General features: G+C 43.2%; 1 protein-coding gene across 1 annotated transcript in view; it reads right to left on the reverse strand.

Moving 5' to 3' along the window:
- The window catches only part of LOC139540730 (E3 ubiquitin-protein ligase RNF220-like), a 51,984-nt gene extending 38,004 nt beyond the window's left edge, over positions 1-13,980 (reverse strand). Inside the window, exons 1-2 of the mRNA XM_071344647.1 lie at positions 13,706-13,980; positions 10,602-11,344 (exon numbers count right to left, since the gene is read on the reverse strand). Of these exons, the coding sequence (XP_071200748.1) occupies positions 10,602-11,217 (616 nt within the window). The 5' untranslated portion in view covers positions 11,218-11,344; positions 13,706-13,980. The remainder of the gene's footprint in view (positions 1-10,601; positions 11,345-13,705) is intronic.
- Positions 13,981-15,723: the final 1,743 nt, after the last annotated feature.

Raw genomic sequence — 15,723 nt, forward strand, 5'->3', positions numbered from 1 at the left:
CCCATGTAGTCTTTTTATTTGTATTTTTAAATCATCACTATATGTCTAAGAAATCACTGTGTGTGTTCATTTCATAAAAATAACTCCAAATATATATATTTTTTCATTTATTTCCCTGAGCCTCCTTTTGCCATTGATATAGAAAGTCTGATCGTGTGGGCGCATTGATACAAATGTAAAGATATTTACATACACAGCCCTGATTGGCGGATAGGATCTGGTATAGACTCTAGAGCAGGGGTCTCCAACCTTTTCGAGCGTGAGAGATACTTTATCAAAAATGAAATGTGGAGAGCTACAAATGTTTTTCTAGCCATTCAATCGGCCCATTCTTCTCTTCTCCCATGAAACTCTTCCCCACAACTCTTTCCAAGTTCCTTAATGTTAGTGTGCAAGAGAAAGTAGGGCACTATGTTCTGCCAATATAACTGGTAAAATAATGTTTAATACACAACTCGAAGGGGGGCCCCCCCTGTCTATTTTCCAAAATGATGTTCTCAGTTAAATTTTTCCTGGCTTTAGATTTTGTTTTGTTTTTCACTCTCAAAGTTACAATTGTTCGTAGAAAAACAATGAAGTTGGATGTTCGGAGTCCATTTCAATCCTGAAAGCACATCACACAACCATGTTTATCTAGGACTGGAAGAAAACGAACTGTTTCATTTTTTAGTGTAATTCCCACTTAATTGCATGTGTGGCCCTTTAATTTCACATCTAGCGAGTGAGGAATGTGCCATCTAATGTGCCAGTCTAGCGATGGTTCTGTACTGCTGCTGCTCATTTCATGGCAAAGTTTGCAAATGATAGACACAAATGATATACTTACTCGTGATATACTGTACCAGTCAAACGTTTGGACAAACCTACTCATTCAAGAGTTTTTCTTTATTTTTACTATTTTCTACATTGTAGAATAATATTGAAGACATCAAAACTATGAACTAACACATATGGAATCACATAGTAACCAACCTTCTTAATGAGTTTGAGCCAATCAGTTGTGTTGTGACAAGGCCCTACACAGAAGATAGCCCTATTTGGTAAAAGTCCATATAATGGCAAGAACAGTCCAAATAAGCAAAGAGAAACGACAGTCCATCATCACTTTAAGACATGGAGGTCAGTCATTTCTGAAAATTTCAAGAACTTTGAAAGTTTCTTCAAGTGCAGTCACAAAAACCATCAATGATGAAACTGGCTCTCATGAGGACCGCCACACGAAAGGAAGACCCAGAGTTACCTCTGCTGCAGAGGATAAGTTCATTAGAGTTAACTGCATCTCAGATTGCAGCCCAAATAAATGCGTCACAGAGTTCAAGTAACAGACACATCTCAACATCAACTGTTCAGAGGAGACTGCGTGAATCAGGCCTTCATGGTCGGATTGCTGCAAAGAAACCACTACTAAAGGACACCAATAAGAAGAAGAGACTTGCTTGGGCCAAGAAACAAGAGCAATGGACATTAGACCGGTGGAAATCTGTCCTTTGGTCTGATGAGTCCAAATTTGAGATTTTTTGTTCCAACCGCTGTGTCTTTGTGAGACACAGAGTAGGTGAACGGATGATCTCCGCAAGTGTGGTTCCCACCGTGAAGCATGGAGGAGGAGGTGTGATGTTATGGGGGTGCTTTTCTGGTGACACTGTCAGTGATTTATTTAGAATTCAAGGTACAATTAACCAGCATGGCTACCAAAGCATTCTGCAGCGATACACCATCCCATCTTGTTTGTGCTTCTTGGGACTATCACTTGTTTTTCAACAGGACAATGACCCAAAACACACCTCCAGGCTGTGTAAGGAATTTTTGAACAAGGAGAGCGATGGAGTGCTGCATCATATGACCTGACCTCCACAATCACCTGACCTCAACCCATTTGAGATGGTTTGGGATCAGTTGGACCGCAGAGTGAAGGAAAAGCACTCAACAAGTGCTCAGCATATGTGAGAACTCCTTCAAGACTGCTGGGAAAGAATTCCAGGTGAAGCTGGTTGAGAGAATGCCAAGAGTGTGCAAAGCTGTCATCAAGGCAAAGGGTGGCTACTTTGAAGAATTTGAAGTATAAATACATTTTAATTTGTTTAACACTTTTTTGGTTAATACATTTTTGTACATTAGTGTTATTTCATATTTTTGATGTGTTCACTATTATTCTACTATGTATAAAATAGTAAAAATAAAGAAAACCCATTGAATGAGTAGTTGTGTCCAAACTTTTGACTGGAACTGTACTTCTGTCAGGTAAGCCTACTTTGCAGTTAATATTTATTTGAGAAGGTTTGGGGGAAAGTATTTCTGTCAACCCACAAGACGGTTATCACACCAATTGGTTACACACGTTGTGATAGACAAACACGCGCACCACACAGGGTAAATATTGCTGGAAATTAATTGGCAGATATTGTTTTAGGTTTGGCTTTTTAAGCCAATAGTGGCTAACCAGGGGTTGGATAATATCAATGTTGTATTGATTAGATAGTAGCTAGGAGTTTGCGGTGTCTAATACTTTTGAGATTTGTTTATGACAGTTTGCAGTGGAACACGTGAAAATTGAATGTACTTTCAGAATTGTTTGGCGAGCTATATAGGTTGGCTGCGACCCCTGCTCTAGAGACTACCTCTTTAAAGTAGGAGGATACATATGCAAATAAAAGATGACTGGTTATTGTTCACAATAATCTGATCAGATTGTGATGTCATGATCTGGGCCATGACATCACAAAACGCCATCCCACCTGAACAGGTTTAAATTCCAGGTATTTTTTTTAAACAGCTCTTACACAATAGGGCATTATCAAAATGTTCACATTATCTGTGTAACTTTTTTGACTGCACTGCCCCTTTAAGGATTGTTTGGGATGGGGGTTTATCCTCTTGTGATATACAGTGCATTCGGACAGTATCCAGACTTTTTCCACATTTTGTTAGGTTACAGCCTTATTCTAAAATCAATTTACACACCATAAATGACAAAGAAAAAGCAGGTGGTTACAAATTTTTGCTAATTTATAAAAAAATAAAGAACGGAAATATCACATTTACATAAGTATTCAGACTCAGTACTTTGTTGAAGCACCTTTGGCAGAGATTACAGCCTTGAGTCTTCTTCGACATGACACTTGTCACACTTGTATTTGGGAAGATTATCCCGTTCTTCTCTGCAGATCCTCTCATGCTCTGTCAGGTTGGATGGGGAGCGTTGCTGCACAGCTGTTTTCAGGTCTCTCCAAAGATGTTCAATCAGGTTCAAGTACGGGCTCTGGCTGGGCCACTCAAGGACATTCAGAAACCTGTACCGAAGCCACTGCGTTGTCTTGGCAGTGTGCTTAGGGTCGTTGTCCAGTTGAAAGGTGAACCTTCGCCCCAGTCTGAGGTCCTGAGCACTCTGGAGCAGGTTTTCATCAAGGATCTCTCTGTACTTTGCTCCGTTCATCTTTGCCTCGATCCTGACTAGTCTCCCAGTCCCTGCTGCTGAAAAACATCCCCACCGCATGATGCTGCCACCACCATGCTTCACCGTAGGGATGGTGCCAGGTTTCCTCCAGACGTGACGCTTGGCATTCAGGGCAAATAGTTCAATCTTGGTTTCAGCAGACCAAAGAATCTTGTTTCTCATGGTCTGAGAGTTTTTAGGTGCCTTTTGGCAAACTCCAAGTGGGTTATTATGTGCCTTTTACTGACCAAGGCCCTTCTCCCCCGATTGCTCAGTCTGGCAGCCAGCTCTAGGAAGAGTCTTGGTGGTTACGAATTTTTTCCATTGAAGAATGATGGAGGCCACTGTGTTCTTGGGGATCTTCAGTGCTGCTGACATGTTTTGGTACCCTTCCCCAGATCTGTGCCTCGACACTATCCTGTCTCGGAGCTCTACGGACAATTCCTTCAACCTCATGGGTTGGTTTCTTGCTCTGACGTGCACTGTCAACTGTAGGATCTCATAAAGACAGGTGTGTGCCTTTCCAAATCATGTCCAATCATTTGAATTTATCACAGGTGGACTCCAATCAAGTTTTAAAAACATCTCAAGGATGATAAATGGAGAAAGGATGCACCTGAGCTCAATTTCGAGTCTCATAGCAAAGGGTCCGAATACTTATGTAAATAAGGTATTTATGTTTTTTATTTTTAATACAATGGCAAACATTTCAAAAAATCTCTTTTTGCCTTGTCGTTTTAGAATAAGGCTGTAACGTAACAAAATATGGAAAAAGTCAAAGGGTCTGAAAACTTTCCAACGGCACTGTATCAATGTGCTGTGTGTGGGTGCCGTGGATGGATAACTTCCACAAACTGCCTCTCCTGTCCAGAAAAGATTAAGGTAAAAAAAATAGAATAACAGAGGTCCCCATCCCCTGCGAAGATGAAAGCTCGTCAACTTAAGAGTACATTAGAAGAACCAACTACTGCCACAACAGGAGGGCAACAGTCAAACATAGTCAACCACGGCCCTTGAACATCAAACACAGTCGTCATTACATTAAAAATATTTATTCTCTTATGTGTCTGAAATCAGCCCACACGGTCAACACAGAGCAGCAGTGAAGATCCAGGCTCAGACATTCTCTTCATCTATGGTAACACAGCTGTCAAATGGATCGTACCATTAGAACCTTTAGATTAGGGGATTTTTGGATGGGTTATTCTCTCTCTTTCTTATTTTAATGACCCCCCCCCCCCCCCCCTTGCTGTGTGTGGCAAGGAGAGGGAAGACCACTGTAGCAGATGTACAGTACAACCACAAACTCAAACCGTGACTCGGGAACTCAGCAGCTTGACGGAATCTCGGATTAACGCGCCCTGCTCCCAGTTTCTTGAATTCGACACAGATATGGTGGGAAGCCTTCCTTATCAGGATGGGTGGTGGAATCTGCTGTTGAGGGAATGAGTTATTATTCTATGGGATAACTGGAATAACTGGAGAGAGCTGCTAAATCCTCCACTGATGGGGAAGCGAGGCCCAAGGAAGTTAACAGAATGGGAGTGGGCAAACATTTGAGCATTGCACTCCAGGGCTGGATTCACCAGATGTGTTCAGTGTTCAAGAGTCGTTTACGGTATGTTATACAAGCCTGTGACGGGATTCAAGGTAACACCAACCTGCCTGTACAGAATCAATATCCCATAGATTAATCGTAGGCTACTTCCTAAATGACACCCTATTCTCATAGGCCTCCCAAAGTAATGCACTTTGTAGGGAATAAGGTTTTTGGGACACAGATTTCAACTTGGCACAGGGATTACTTCTCATGTGATGCTTTATGGGTTTAGTTGGTTCCAGACACAGTTTCCATATGTTGTGTGTGTGTGTGTGTGTGTGTGTGTGTGTGTGTGTGTGTGTGTGTGTGTGTGTGTGTGTGTGTGTGTGTGTGTGTGTGTGTATGCGTGCGTGCTTGCGTGCGCACTTGTCTATCACCTATGTGTGTGTGTGTGTGTGTGTGTGTGTGTGTGTGTGTGTGTGTGTGTGTGTGTGTGTGTGTGTGTGTGTGTGTGTGTGTGTGTGTGTGTGTGTGTGTGTGTGTGTGTGTGTGTGTGTGTGTGTGTGCGTGCGTGTGTGTGTGTGTGTGTGTGTGCGTGCGTGTGTGTATGCGTGCGTGCTTGTGCATGCGTGCGTGCGCACTTGTCTATCACCTATATGTGTGTGTGTGTGTGTGTGTGTGTGTGTGTGTGTGTGTGTGTGTGTGTGTGTGTGTGTGTGTGTGTGTGTGTGTGTGTGTGTGTGTGCGCGCTGAGTGTGTTCATACAGTGTGTGTGGTGTGGGTGCAAGGTAGACTGCCTCTTATCAAAGCTGTGGGTCCTCATTCAATAACTGGGAGGCATGTTATCCAGTGCAGCTGTCCAGCTGAGGGTGTATTGAGTGAAGCCTCCTGTAAGACACAGTTTACATCTAGCTGACAACCCAGGGGAGGAGATCAACAGGAACCGCTCGATGCTCATGCATACACATCTATCTGCTCCACTCTCTATTCCCAAGATGTAGTCTCTCACACACGCACCCATACACACGCATAGACGCACACACAAACATGCTCAGACACAGACACACACACACACACACACACACACACACACACACCTGCTCCTTTCTCTGATGGCATAATTATTCTACCAACTGCTTTTCTCACATGCTCACGTTTACTATTCTTATAGCTAGACGCTCCAGCTGCGTCCAGTTATCCGAACTCTCCCTTACAGTAACTGAAGCTCGCCACCACACTGTGTGATAACGACGCAGGGAATCACGGGAAGATCAACACTGTCTGTCTGGGTCTTGAACGCTGCGGTAGGACGTGGTGTTTTGTCATTCTCTTCCTCTGTTCCCACTTCTGTCCTCGTACCCCGTTAGTTACAGCTCAAGTTTGAAACATCTCCCTGAGGAAAATAAGCATGATTCGCCTCGCTGGAGACATCTGCCCTTTGAAAGAGAGAGGCTGTTTGAACAGCTGTCACATCCCACTGCTCGTCTGAACATCTTCAGATGAAACAGAGAACGTCTGGGGCCGTATGTATCTCAGCTTCTGATCTTGGATCAGCCCCCCCCCCATCCATGTAGTCATCCGTTGTTATCTAAAAAGTGATCCTAAATTACACTCTGAGACGGTTGATACATATGGCCCCTAGGGTAATGTTGTGGTTTGGATACTAGAGGAGACGTCAACGAGCAACACGACGATACAGAAGACAACAGGCGAACCCAGTAAGGATTGCCACATTAAGCCTGTCTGGCCAAAGCAGGTAGAACCGTTTTAAACTGATACACTCACACCAAATATCCCCATTCACAGTGAGATACTGTAGGTAGACATCCACTGGAGAGTGTACGCGAATGAATGAATCTCTAAGCGCATAGAAGCGGATAGAACAGAGAGAGATACCTGTATATAAAGAATGCCTGTGAACAAATGTGCTGCTTTTTTGTGTGTTTTCTGTGTTCATTGTGATGCATACGGTCACACATTTCCATATGTCGGCTACGTTATGTTCATGTACTGTATTGTGTCATGTATTGTCATGTACGGGCCAGGTGGTCTACATAGCAACCAAAGAGTTCCATCCCCGAAGATTTGAAGCTTAACACATAAGACCTGAAGTGGCTGCCTGTTAGTCAGTCAAGAGGAACCAAACGTCAGCCTTTCGAAAAGTCCTGGGAGTTCAATTGCATTAAAGCCCTTAGTTTGCCTGAGCTTCGATAAAATTGGATAAAGCAGGAAAAGCTGCTTCCATCAATCAGAATTAATTTTCCCCAAACTGATTTGAGCTGCATAGTACCCACTATGGGTTGGGGAACCCTATTCTGCCCCTGTCCATCTCTGTACTTTAATCAAATGATCCTCTATGTTTGGAGGTAATTTAAACTAGGTTTGTCATGATACCAGTATCGCGATACTAGGACGTAAGGAAGGAAGGGAAACAAAACATGAAGTAGACTTACTTTCTTGAGGAAAACAGTCCTAATGTTGGAAAAATCTGCTTTATGTTGTCACCAATGTTCCCTATAAGCTGTGCATGGGCGCGCAGCTCCCCCGAGACTGCCGCACAGAAGAAATATCAGCCCGCACAAAGAAGCACGACTTTCTAGTGTCCGCTATAGTTAACACTATCAACGTTTCCCTTTACTGTGCGAATTGTGAATGAATCAACGCAATACTAGCCACTTTTAATGCAACATACCGAAACAAAACAAACTATACAATACATTTTCTTGTAGGCAGAACACATTGGAGTAGGATTCTATTGCATTAACAGGCTCGACTCAGGCCCATACTCTACACAGACCTGTGCGCCATAACCACTCAGAGCTGCAGTATTCAAATAGACCATTGCCATATATGGATCTGTGCCATTCACTTTGAACTGGACTGTGTTTACAGCATGAGCAGTCATGAGTAGATGCGCTTGTTTTGAGATCAAAGTGAGAGCTGCATGTAGCCAGGTGTGTACACTTGTTCATGTTCTTTGCTAGTAAGTGAGCCCAGGTATAGCTAATTTCTAGTCAGCAATGAGGGAGTGGCTGCTTCTTACAAGTGCACAAAACATGTGCATTTCTAGCCATCTTCGAAAAACATATTTTTTTCTGTCTTAAAGGGGCAGTGTTGTATTTTGAGACAGGCTTGAATAAGCTAAGTAGCCAATAGACAGAGGGCATTTGTCTGAGTCTTTGTAATAATGGTATGGGAATAATAATAAATCGTTTTTTGTAAAGTGGTTTCTTGCATCAAACAACACAATATTTTCAGTCACCTCCTTGTCTGGAGGACAAGTAGATAAACAGGTTAATGTCAATGCCCTGCGTGTTTTCTTCAAAAGTCTCATGGAATGTAGTCCTACATTGAACACCACACATCGGCTGCTACTGTAGGCTGAATGATAGAACACTTATTTCCATGTTAAAAGGTTATGGGATGCATTTTCGCCATAGTTTTTCTATGGTAGGCCACTCTGATAGGCCTATGTTATGATCAAATAGCCACAGAAGCCTACTTGGCCACTGTTATAACTGTAAATTAAAGCAGGTACAGCCTCAGTGTTTTTACATTTACATTTAAGTCATTTAGCAGACGCTCTTATCCAGAGCGACTTACAAATTGGTGCATTCACCTTATGATATCCAGTGGAACAACCACTTTACAATAGTGCATCTAACTCTTTTAAGGGGGGGGGGGGGGTTAGAAGGATTACTTTATCCTATCCTAGGTATTCCTTAAAGAGGTGGGGTTTCAGGTGTCTCCGGAAGGTGGTGATTGACTCCGCTGACCTGGCGTCGTGAGGGAGTTTGTTCCACCATTGGGGTGCCAGAGCAGCGAACAGTTTTGACTGGGCTGAGCGGGAACTGTACTTCCTCAGAGGTAGGGAGGCGAGCAGGCCAGAGGTGGATGAACGCAGTGCCCTTGTTTGGGTGTAGGGCCTGATCAGAGCCTGAAGGTACGGAGGTGCCGTTCCCCTCACAGCTCCGTAGGCAAGCACCATGGTCTTGTAGCGGATGCGAGCTTCAACTGGAAGCCAGTGGAGAGAGCGGAGGAGCGGGGTGACGTGAGAGAACTTGGGAAAGTTGAACACCAGACGGGCTGCGGCGTTCTGGATGAGTTGTAGGGGTTTAATGGCACAGGCAGGGAGCCCAGCCAACAGCGAGTTGCAGTAATCCAGACGGGAGATGACAAGTGCCTGGATTAGGACCTGCGCCGCTTCCTGCGTGAGGCAGGGTCGTACTCTGCGAATGTTGTAGAGCATGAACCTACAGGAACGGGTTCAGTGTTCACAGTACACGCTCGCCAGAAGTTGCATAGAATTTTCACAACGTTCAAGTTTGCGCTCAGCAGACCTGGAATTTGCTAAAAAAAATTGAGGGAACATTGGTTGTCACCAAGAGTCACGTTTGTTTATTTTGCAAGCTATAGCACACAATTGTTACAACACTAACTTAGGAACACACACACACGGGTGCAAGCGTACACACATGCATGCACACACACAGCCACGCATGCGCGCACACACACCTGTTTGGCATCTTTCCTATCCTGTCCTTATTTGGGGCTTCATTATTGGGATTCCTGCTGCTCTGTCTCCCAGTCAGCATCCACCCTGTCCCTGTTATTCAACCAGCAGCATGTTGTCAAAAACAATAAGTTTTCTCAGAGTCACACACACACACACACCCAAACGTTTCTCAAGACAACTCATCCAGGCGCCAGGCCTTGATGTGTGGGATGAAACGTTTCTTTAAGGTGATACGGGGGGATATCACCCCTCTTCCCCGCTCCATCCTCCCTCCATCCTTCCCCCATCTCTCCCTCTCTCTCTCACACTCTCACACTCTCTCTCCTCACTCATTGTCATTATTTTCAACATGGCCCTCCTCTGATCTACTAAGGATTGTGGGTCCTCTCTCTACGGGGGATTTCAACGTCAGGCGCCACCTTGATGGCCGTGAGGGGGTTTGATTTCCCATCATGCTTTGTGGTGGCGTGTCTACCTTCCTTCCCGCTCTTTGGAGGTGGAGGCGAGGGGAGGCGAACGCTGTGGTGCCCCCGCACTGTCGGGCAATTATCCTCTAGCATAATAAGGAGTGGCTCTCGCCCTGCCGCTCTGACTGACACCTCTCCTCCTTATTTGTCAACAAATCAGATGGCTCATCATGGCGTGGGTGGCCATATTGAGCTAAGGGTGTCGTTTGTGGAGCTGAGCGTCTCTCGCTCTCTGTCACCTCGTTATCTCTGACAGGGTGTCGCTTGCTCAAACTTCCCCTCCTTTGTCATCTCTACATACTTGTGTCTGTGTTCAACCAGAATGGCAAAAAACTATATTCAGTGTAGGTACTAATGTTCATTTTGTGACCAATGACCAGAAACATGGACTAGGGGCTGTTTTCCACCAAGTGTCACATACTTTGCACAACCAGGAAAAAAACTTTGGTTAAGATTGTCAAAGAGTAAAAAGGGCACACTCCATAAAGACACACATACACTGACAAGATGCAGGCCATAACTGTCATTCGATCGATTGTATTGAAACCATGGATTTTTAAAAGAGTGCAATGCGCACAATTCTTACATGACAACATATAAATGTGTTATGATGAGCAGTACACATGACAATAGGGCGATACTCACAGCCTTCCTTACGGTCCTCAGGACTAGACAAGGCCTCACTGTCTGACAGCAGGCCAGACACCGCAAACAACTTCCTCCCAGAATCCTCAGCGGCTTTGAGCGACCACGGCGAACCAGAGAGAATACGCCCTCCTCCAAACTCATACTGCTTCCTTTCCGAGTCGGTATAGCAGCCCTTGAGCCTCTTAGCAGGGGTGAAGGCTGACTGATAACCCCTGACCTCCCTCTCCTCAGGCGGGGAGGAGAAGGGTCTGAAGGCCCCTACCCCGCTGTGGTTGAGCATCCCTAGAGATGAGCAGTCCAGGTTGGGGGGGTGGAACTGGGGGTGGAGGTGGAGCAGGGAGGCAGGGAAGTCTCTGGCGGGGAAGGTGCCATGGCTGGAGACGGGCCCCTGGCGGTGGTACATGGAGGCAAATGTGTAGGAGCCGGAGGGGAAGGGGAGGTGGAGGTCCTTCTCGGAGATGGGGACCCCGAAAGGCCGTGGGGCCTGGCAGGGGATGGTGGAATCGTGGCCAGCCTCGGCTGTGGAGGCCAGCACCATCAGGGCTGGGGAGGCCAGGGGACTGGGCAGGTAGGAGGAGCTGTTCATCTTAAAGGAGGGCCGGTGGAGGTCCATCCAATCCACGCCTCCCTTAGTCCTATAGAGGGAGGGACTGGTCAGGGGGAGGGGCTGAGTGTTGGTGTGATTTGAAGATGATGTAGTCAAGGTGGAATAACTTCACTGTGAGTCCATTCTCATAGGGCTATATAAGGAGAGAAGAGCATTGATTATCCAAATACAATTGTCAAGAACGAAGGGTATTTAAGAAAGAGATATGGAAGACAAAAAGAGAACGATGACTCTCACAATGAACTAATGCAAATGCTGAATAATAAGGTTAAAATAAAACATGTGCAAAATGTTTTTTTTGTAAATCTGGACAATTCTGTTAAGAAATACTTTGATAGCACTGGAGAAACTGTGTTCGTTATTTGTAACTGAGAATATATTTAATTAAATGAAGAGTTAAGCTTAAAAAGAAACACGAAATATAGCAGAACATATTGTAATAATTAATATAATGTAAATAAAATCTTGAAATGTTGGTGTAGTTTACGGGGTATTTGTTTATGACTTATTAATAGCCTATCAATCTGTATATGTCTGCAATCTGCCCAATATCAAAAAAAGATGATAATAATCATCACAGTAAATAGGAAAATGTGGCTTATTACTTATTTTCCTTTTTTTCTATGATATTTATATGTGAAACAGCAGTTATTGTCAAATTAATATTCTATGACAAGTTAATGAAATATGAATCCAATAGAAAATATTTTAATACTCTTACATTTCCATGTGATTGACACTACAACTTATCGATTGATCTTGGGATGAAATTCGTTTTCGGTTGTGGCCCGCATAAAAGGTTATAAAATCATCCCAATATTGGTGTCTAACAAAAGATCATTCTAAAATCTAATTGTACGGATGTTCAAGAGGATTGTGAAACGAATAATTCATGTTTTTCGATGTTAAAGTTTCTGAAATTAACTAATTTGTAGGCTAAAGAATAATATCTGAACAGCAGTTTTATTTAATTGAAAATTATCTTTAGTTGTGAAAGAGAGAGTTTTGTTAGTGATAATCTCCACTTTTATTGAACAGTAGCTAGGTTTCTATCCAATTGGCGACAGATTTTCATGCGAATATTCTAAAATCCGCATAAAAACAAGATGCGCATTTTCCCACCAGAGATGTGCTTCCATCTAATTGACTTTTTGCAGATAAAGGCTGTGCGTGATCACATAGTGCACATAGAAAACTTTTGCGGTTAAACTCCCATATACAGAATCCAAAATACAAGTGTAATTAGTTTCCATCTAATTTTGTATTATACTGATGGTTTTCTCACCCACAAAATGTGCGTTATATAGCGAGTGTGCCAGATCTGGTACTGGCATGTGCGCTCTAGCCAACAGCGCGCAGATACCCCTACATCCCTCAAACTCAACTCTGGACCTCGAAGCCAGTGCCACTGCGTTTTTTCATTGTACCCTTCTAACCAGCGACTGATTTAGACCTGGGTGCAATTCATTATCAGATAGAACAGAAAACCAGCAGACTCCGGACCTCGTAGGGTAAGAGTTGAAACACCCCTGGCCTACGTGATTAGATTTTTACGGTCAAAAGAGCAAGATGTGTTTTATTTGTCAAACGGCAGCCAAGCATCGATGATCATGTCACCAGCATAAGACCCTCCATATTTGGAAAAGACATCAAGCGCATCATCCTGCACTTTCACCCCCCTGCGAAGTTCATCATCATTTATTTCACCTGTAGCCTAATAAACTGCATGCTTTCACGGCGACATCGCGTGACTCCAAGTTTACTTCGAAACCTAGTTTATGATAGACTCACATTTTTACTGTATGAATGTGCAAAATTCTAAACTTTTGTTAAACGAAAAGCAACACAATCCCATGAAGGAGCCCGCGTGTCAACGGCATTCGTGGCTTGTGCTCCCGGTGAATTTTGAACCCCTTAGCATACTCATTCCAACAAGTGTTATAACATCCCTCAGACCCCTTTCAAGAAATTATGTCATTTTCGTTTATTTTATGTATTATATATTTCGACGTAACACGCCAGGGTAAGTTGGAAATATTTCACGCAAAAAAACTCCTCAGGAAAAACCTGCCGTTCCATGTATTTGATCTGTTCAGAGCTAGCTCACCTGATTAAACGTGTCAACTAAGCAGCAAGCCCTTGAGGCGAATCAGAGCTAGTTCAGGGCTACAACCAAATTGTGAAACGGCTCGGTGTCCCCGAGGAAGAGATTTGAGAACCGCGCAAGATGTTGGACAACTGAATGCCCAACAAACATCTTGGAAAGTAGGCTATTCAAATGAAATGCAAACCCTAATTTGCGTGAAACACGACAGCAGTCTTCAAGAGCAAATATCTGATCTTGTCAAACATTTAGCCAGATAGGCCCTAATGATCAATTATAATAATTAATAGGATATTGCATGAAGGTCTTACAGAAGCCAACAAAATGTAATTTAACCCATTAGCCCTACCACAACAATTTTACAGGAAAAGTTGCCTGTAGCCTACTTACCTAGTTAAACGCTGTCTCGGAGTTGTTTTAGCCACACAACGAAATCTTTCTCTAGTTCGAATGTCAGCGATGGTCGACACTTTATTCCGTCCGAGCAAAAGAGAAACACGCGCTTGCAAAGGTAGAGATTATTTCCAAGTATTTTTGCAGTAAAATGTAAGCTTGGCTACAGTATTTTTTTTTTACATGGACAGACCAGTTAGAATTTTAAGATAAGAAGTGGAACAACGTGAGGACGAAGCGAAGCTCACAGGGCTGCGGCTGCTGCTGCTCAGAGGCTTTCCGCGCTTCGAATGACGATTCCCTCATCCTCTCCCACTCTAGCCTATCTCTCTCCTCCGAATCACTCTCCCGGGAGGGTCTGCGACCTGCCTTCAGAATGTGCAATGTTACCCTCAGTAGGTTACTAGCCTCTATTCTCCACGTGCAATTGGAAAATGTTCTGAAATGTGATTAAACCGTTATCAAACTGTTTTAAAAAAATAATTCCGCTTTCTGGCAGAGCCAACAAATAAGTTACATGCAAGACCATTCAAATCCTTAGAACAAGATGCTTTAGTCCTGATTTTAAATGTGCGGTATATTTTAGATCCAAAACACACATACATGTTCAGGTACAGATATTGTCTCACTGTATGAATAGTTAGTTGCAGGATAGGACCCCTCATACCCTTTGAGATTTTACATTTGTCATTATTTCAATGCACCCAAATGACACATTTAGTACATTTCAGTATAATGAACTACTAGGCCACTTAAGTGTAACCGTGACAGAGGAAAGTCATTCACCTTAAAAATGACCAACACTAAGCCTGGTCCAGGCTTACTAAGATGCATAAAAGGTCTGTCTCACATGTTAAGGAAAACAAATGGACATTTCTACAGAACTGTGAAGGGGAGAGGATGGAATTGTCTCCTTTCCTTTATTCAGTACAGGCCTGCTTAGTTTGATTGCCATGTCCTGTGTTTTTGATTTGGCAAAACATCCTTAAGGGGATTACGATGCAAAAATAATAATTTCATACTGTATTTATTGGGTGTCTGATTTTTATTGACTGAGGGCATAGGCCATGTAGCCTACCTCCATCAGCTTAAAACTCTTAAGGATTATCCCCTTGGTACCATTTGAAAGGAAACACTTTGCCATTTATGGAAAGGTGAAAGGAATGTAGTAGAATTTAACCCAATAGATCTGGTAAAAGAGAATAAAAAGAAAAAAAAACAGTTCTTTTGTATTTTTTTGTACAGTCATCTTTGAAATGCAAGAGAAAGGCCATAATGTATTATTCCAGCCCAGGTGCAGTTGAGATTTTGGCCACTAGATGGCATCAGTGTATGTGCAACGTGTTAAACTGATCCAATGAACCATTGCATTTCTGTAAAAAAAAATGGTATCAAGATTGCCCAAATGTGCCTAATTTGTTTATTAATAACTTTTCATGTTCAAAGTTGTGCACTCTCCTCAAACAATAGCATGGTATTATTTCACTGTAATAGTTACTGTAAATTGGACAGTGCAGTTAGATTAACAATACATTTAAGCTTTCTGCCAATATCAGATATGTCCATGTCCTGGGAAATTTTCTTACAACCTCACTTACAACCTCATGCTAATTGCATTAGCCTACATTAGCTCAACCGTCCCATGGAAGGGACACCGATTAAATATACTTGAGCGTTCCATTATAGAAGAAACCCACATATGAATTAACACTGTTGGATGGAATAACTCGAGAAAATCACAAATCACTCTTAATGTGTTTTTATCAGTATTGGTATCGCTTAAAGACTTTTGGGGAATAATGTAATTGAAATAATTCCGTCTTCCCCTGAGCCAATCCAGAGGTTCCGTTGGGCTAATCTAATGTGACATGCAATTTTGTGTCTCTGACGGTCCGACTATTGCTTCCCCTCAGGTCTCAGTCTGTAATGAACAGCCATTTGAGCGCCAGCGAGCCCCTGTGGAGAGACCTCTGAGACTGGGAATAGGAGTGTTGGGAATATTTGGGAATGTCACA

The sequence above is a fragment of the Salvelinus alpinus genome, chromosome 16 (assembly GCF_045679555.1).
Source record: "Salvelinus alpinus chromosome 16, SLU_Salpinus.1, whole genome shotgun sequence".
In the NCBI taxonomy this organism is placed as follows: Eukaryota; Metazoa; Chordata; class Actinopteri; order Salmoniformes; family Salmonidae; genus Salvelinus; species Salvelinus alpinus.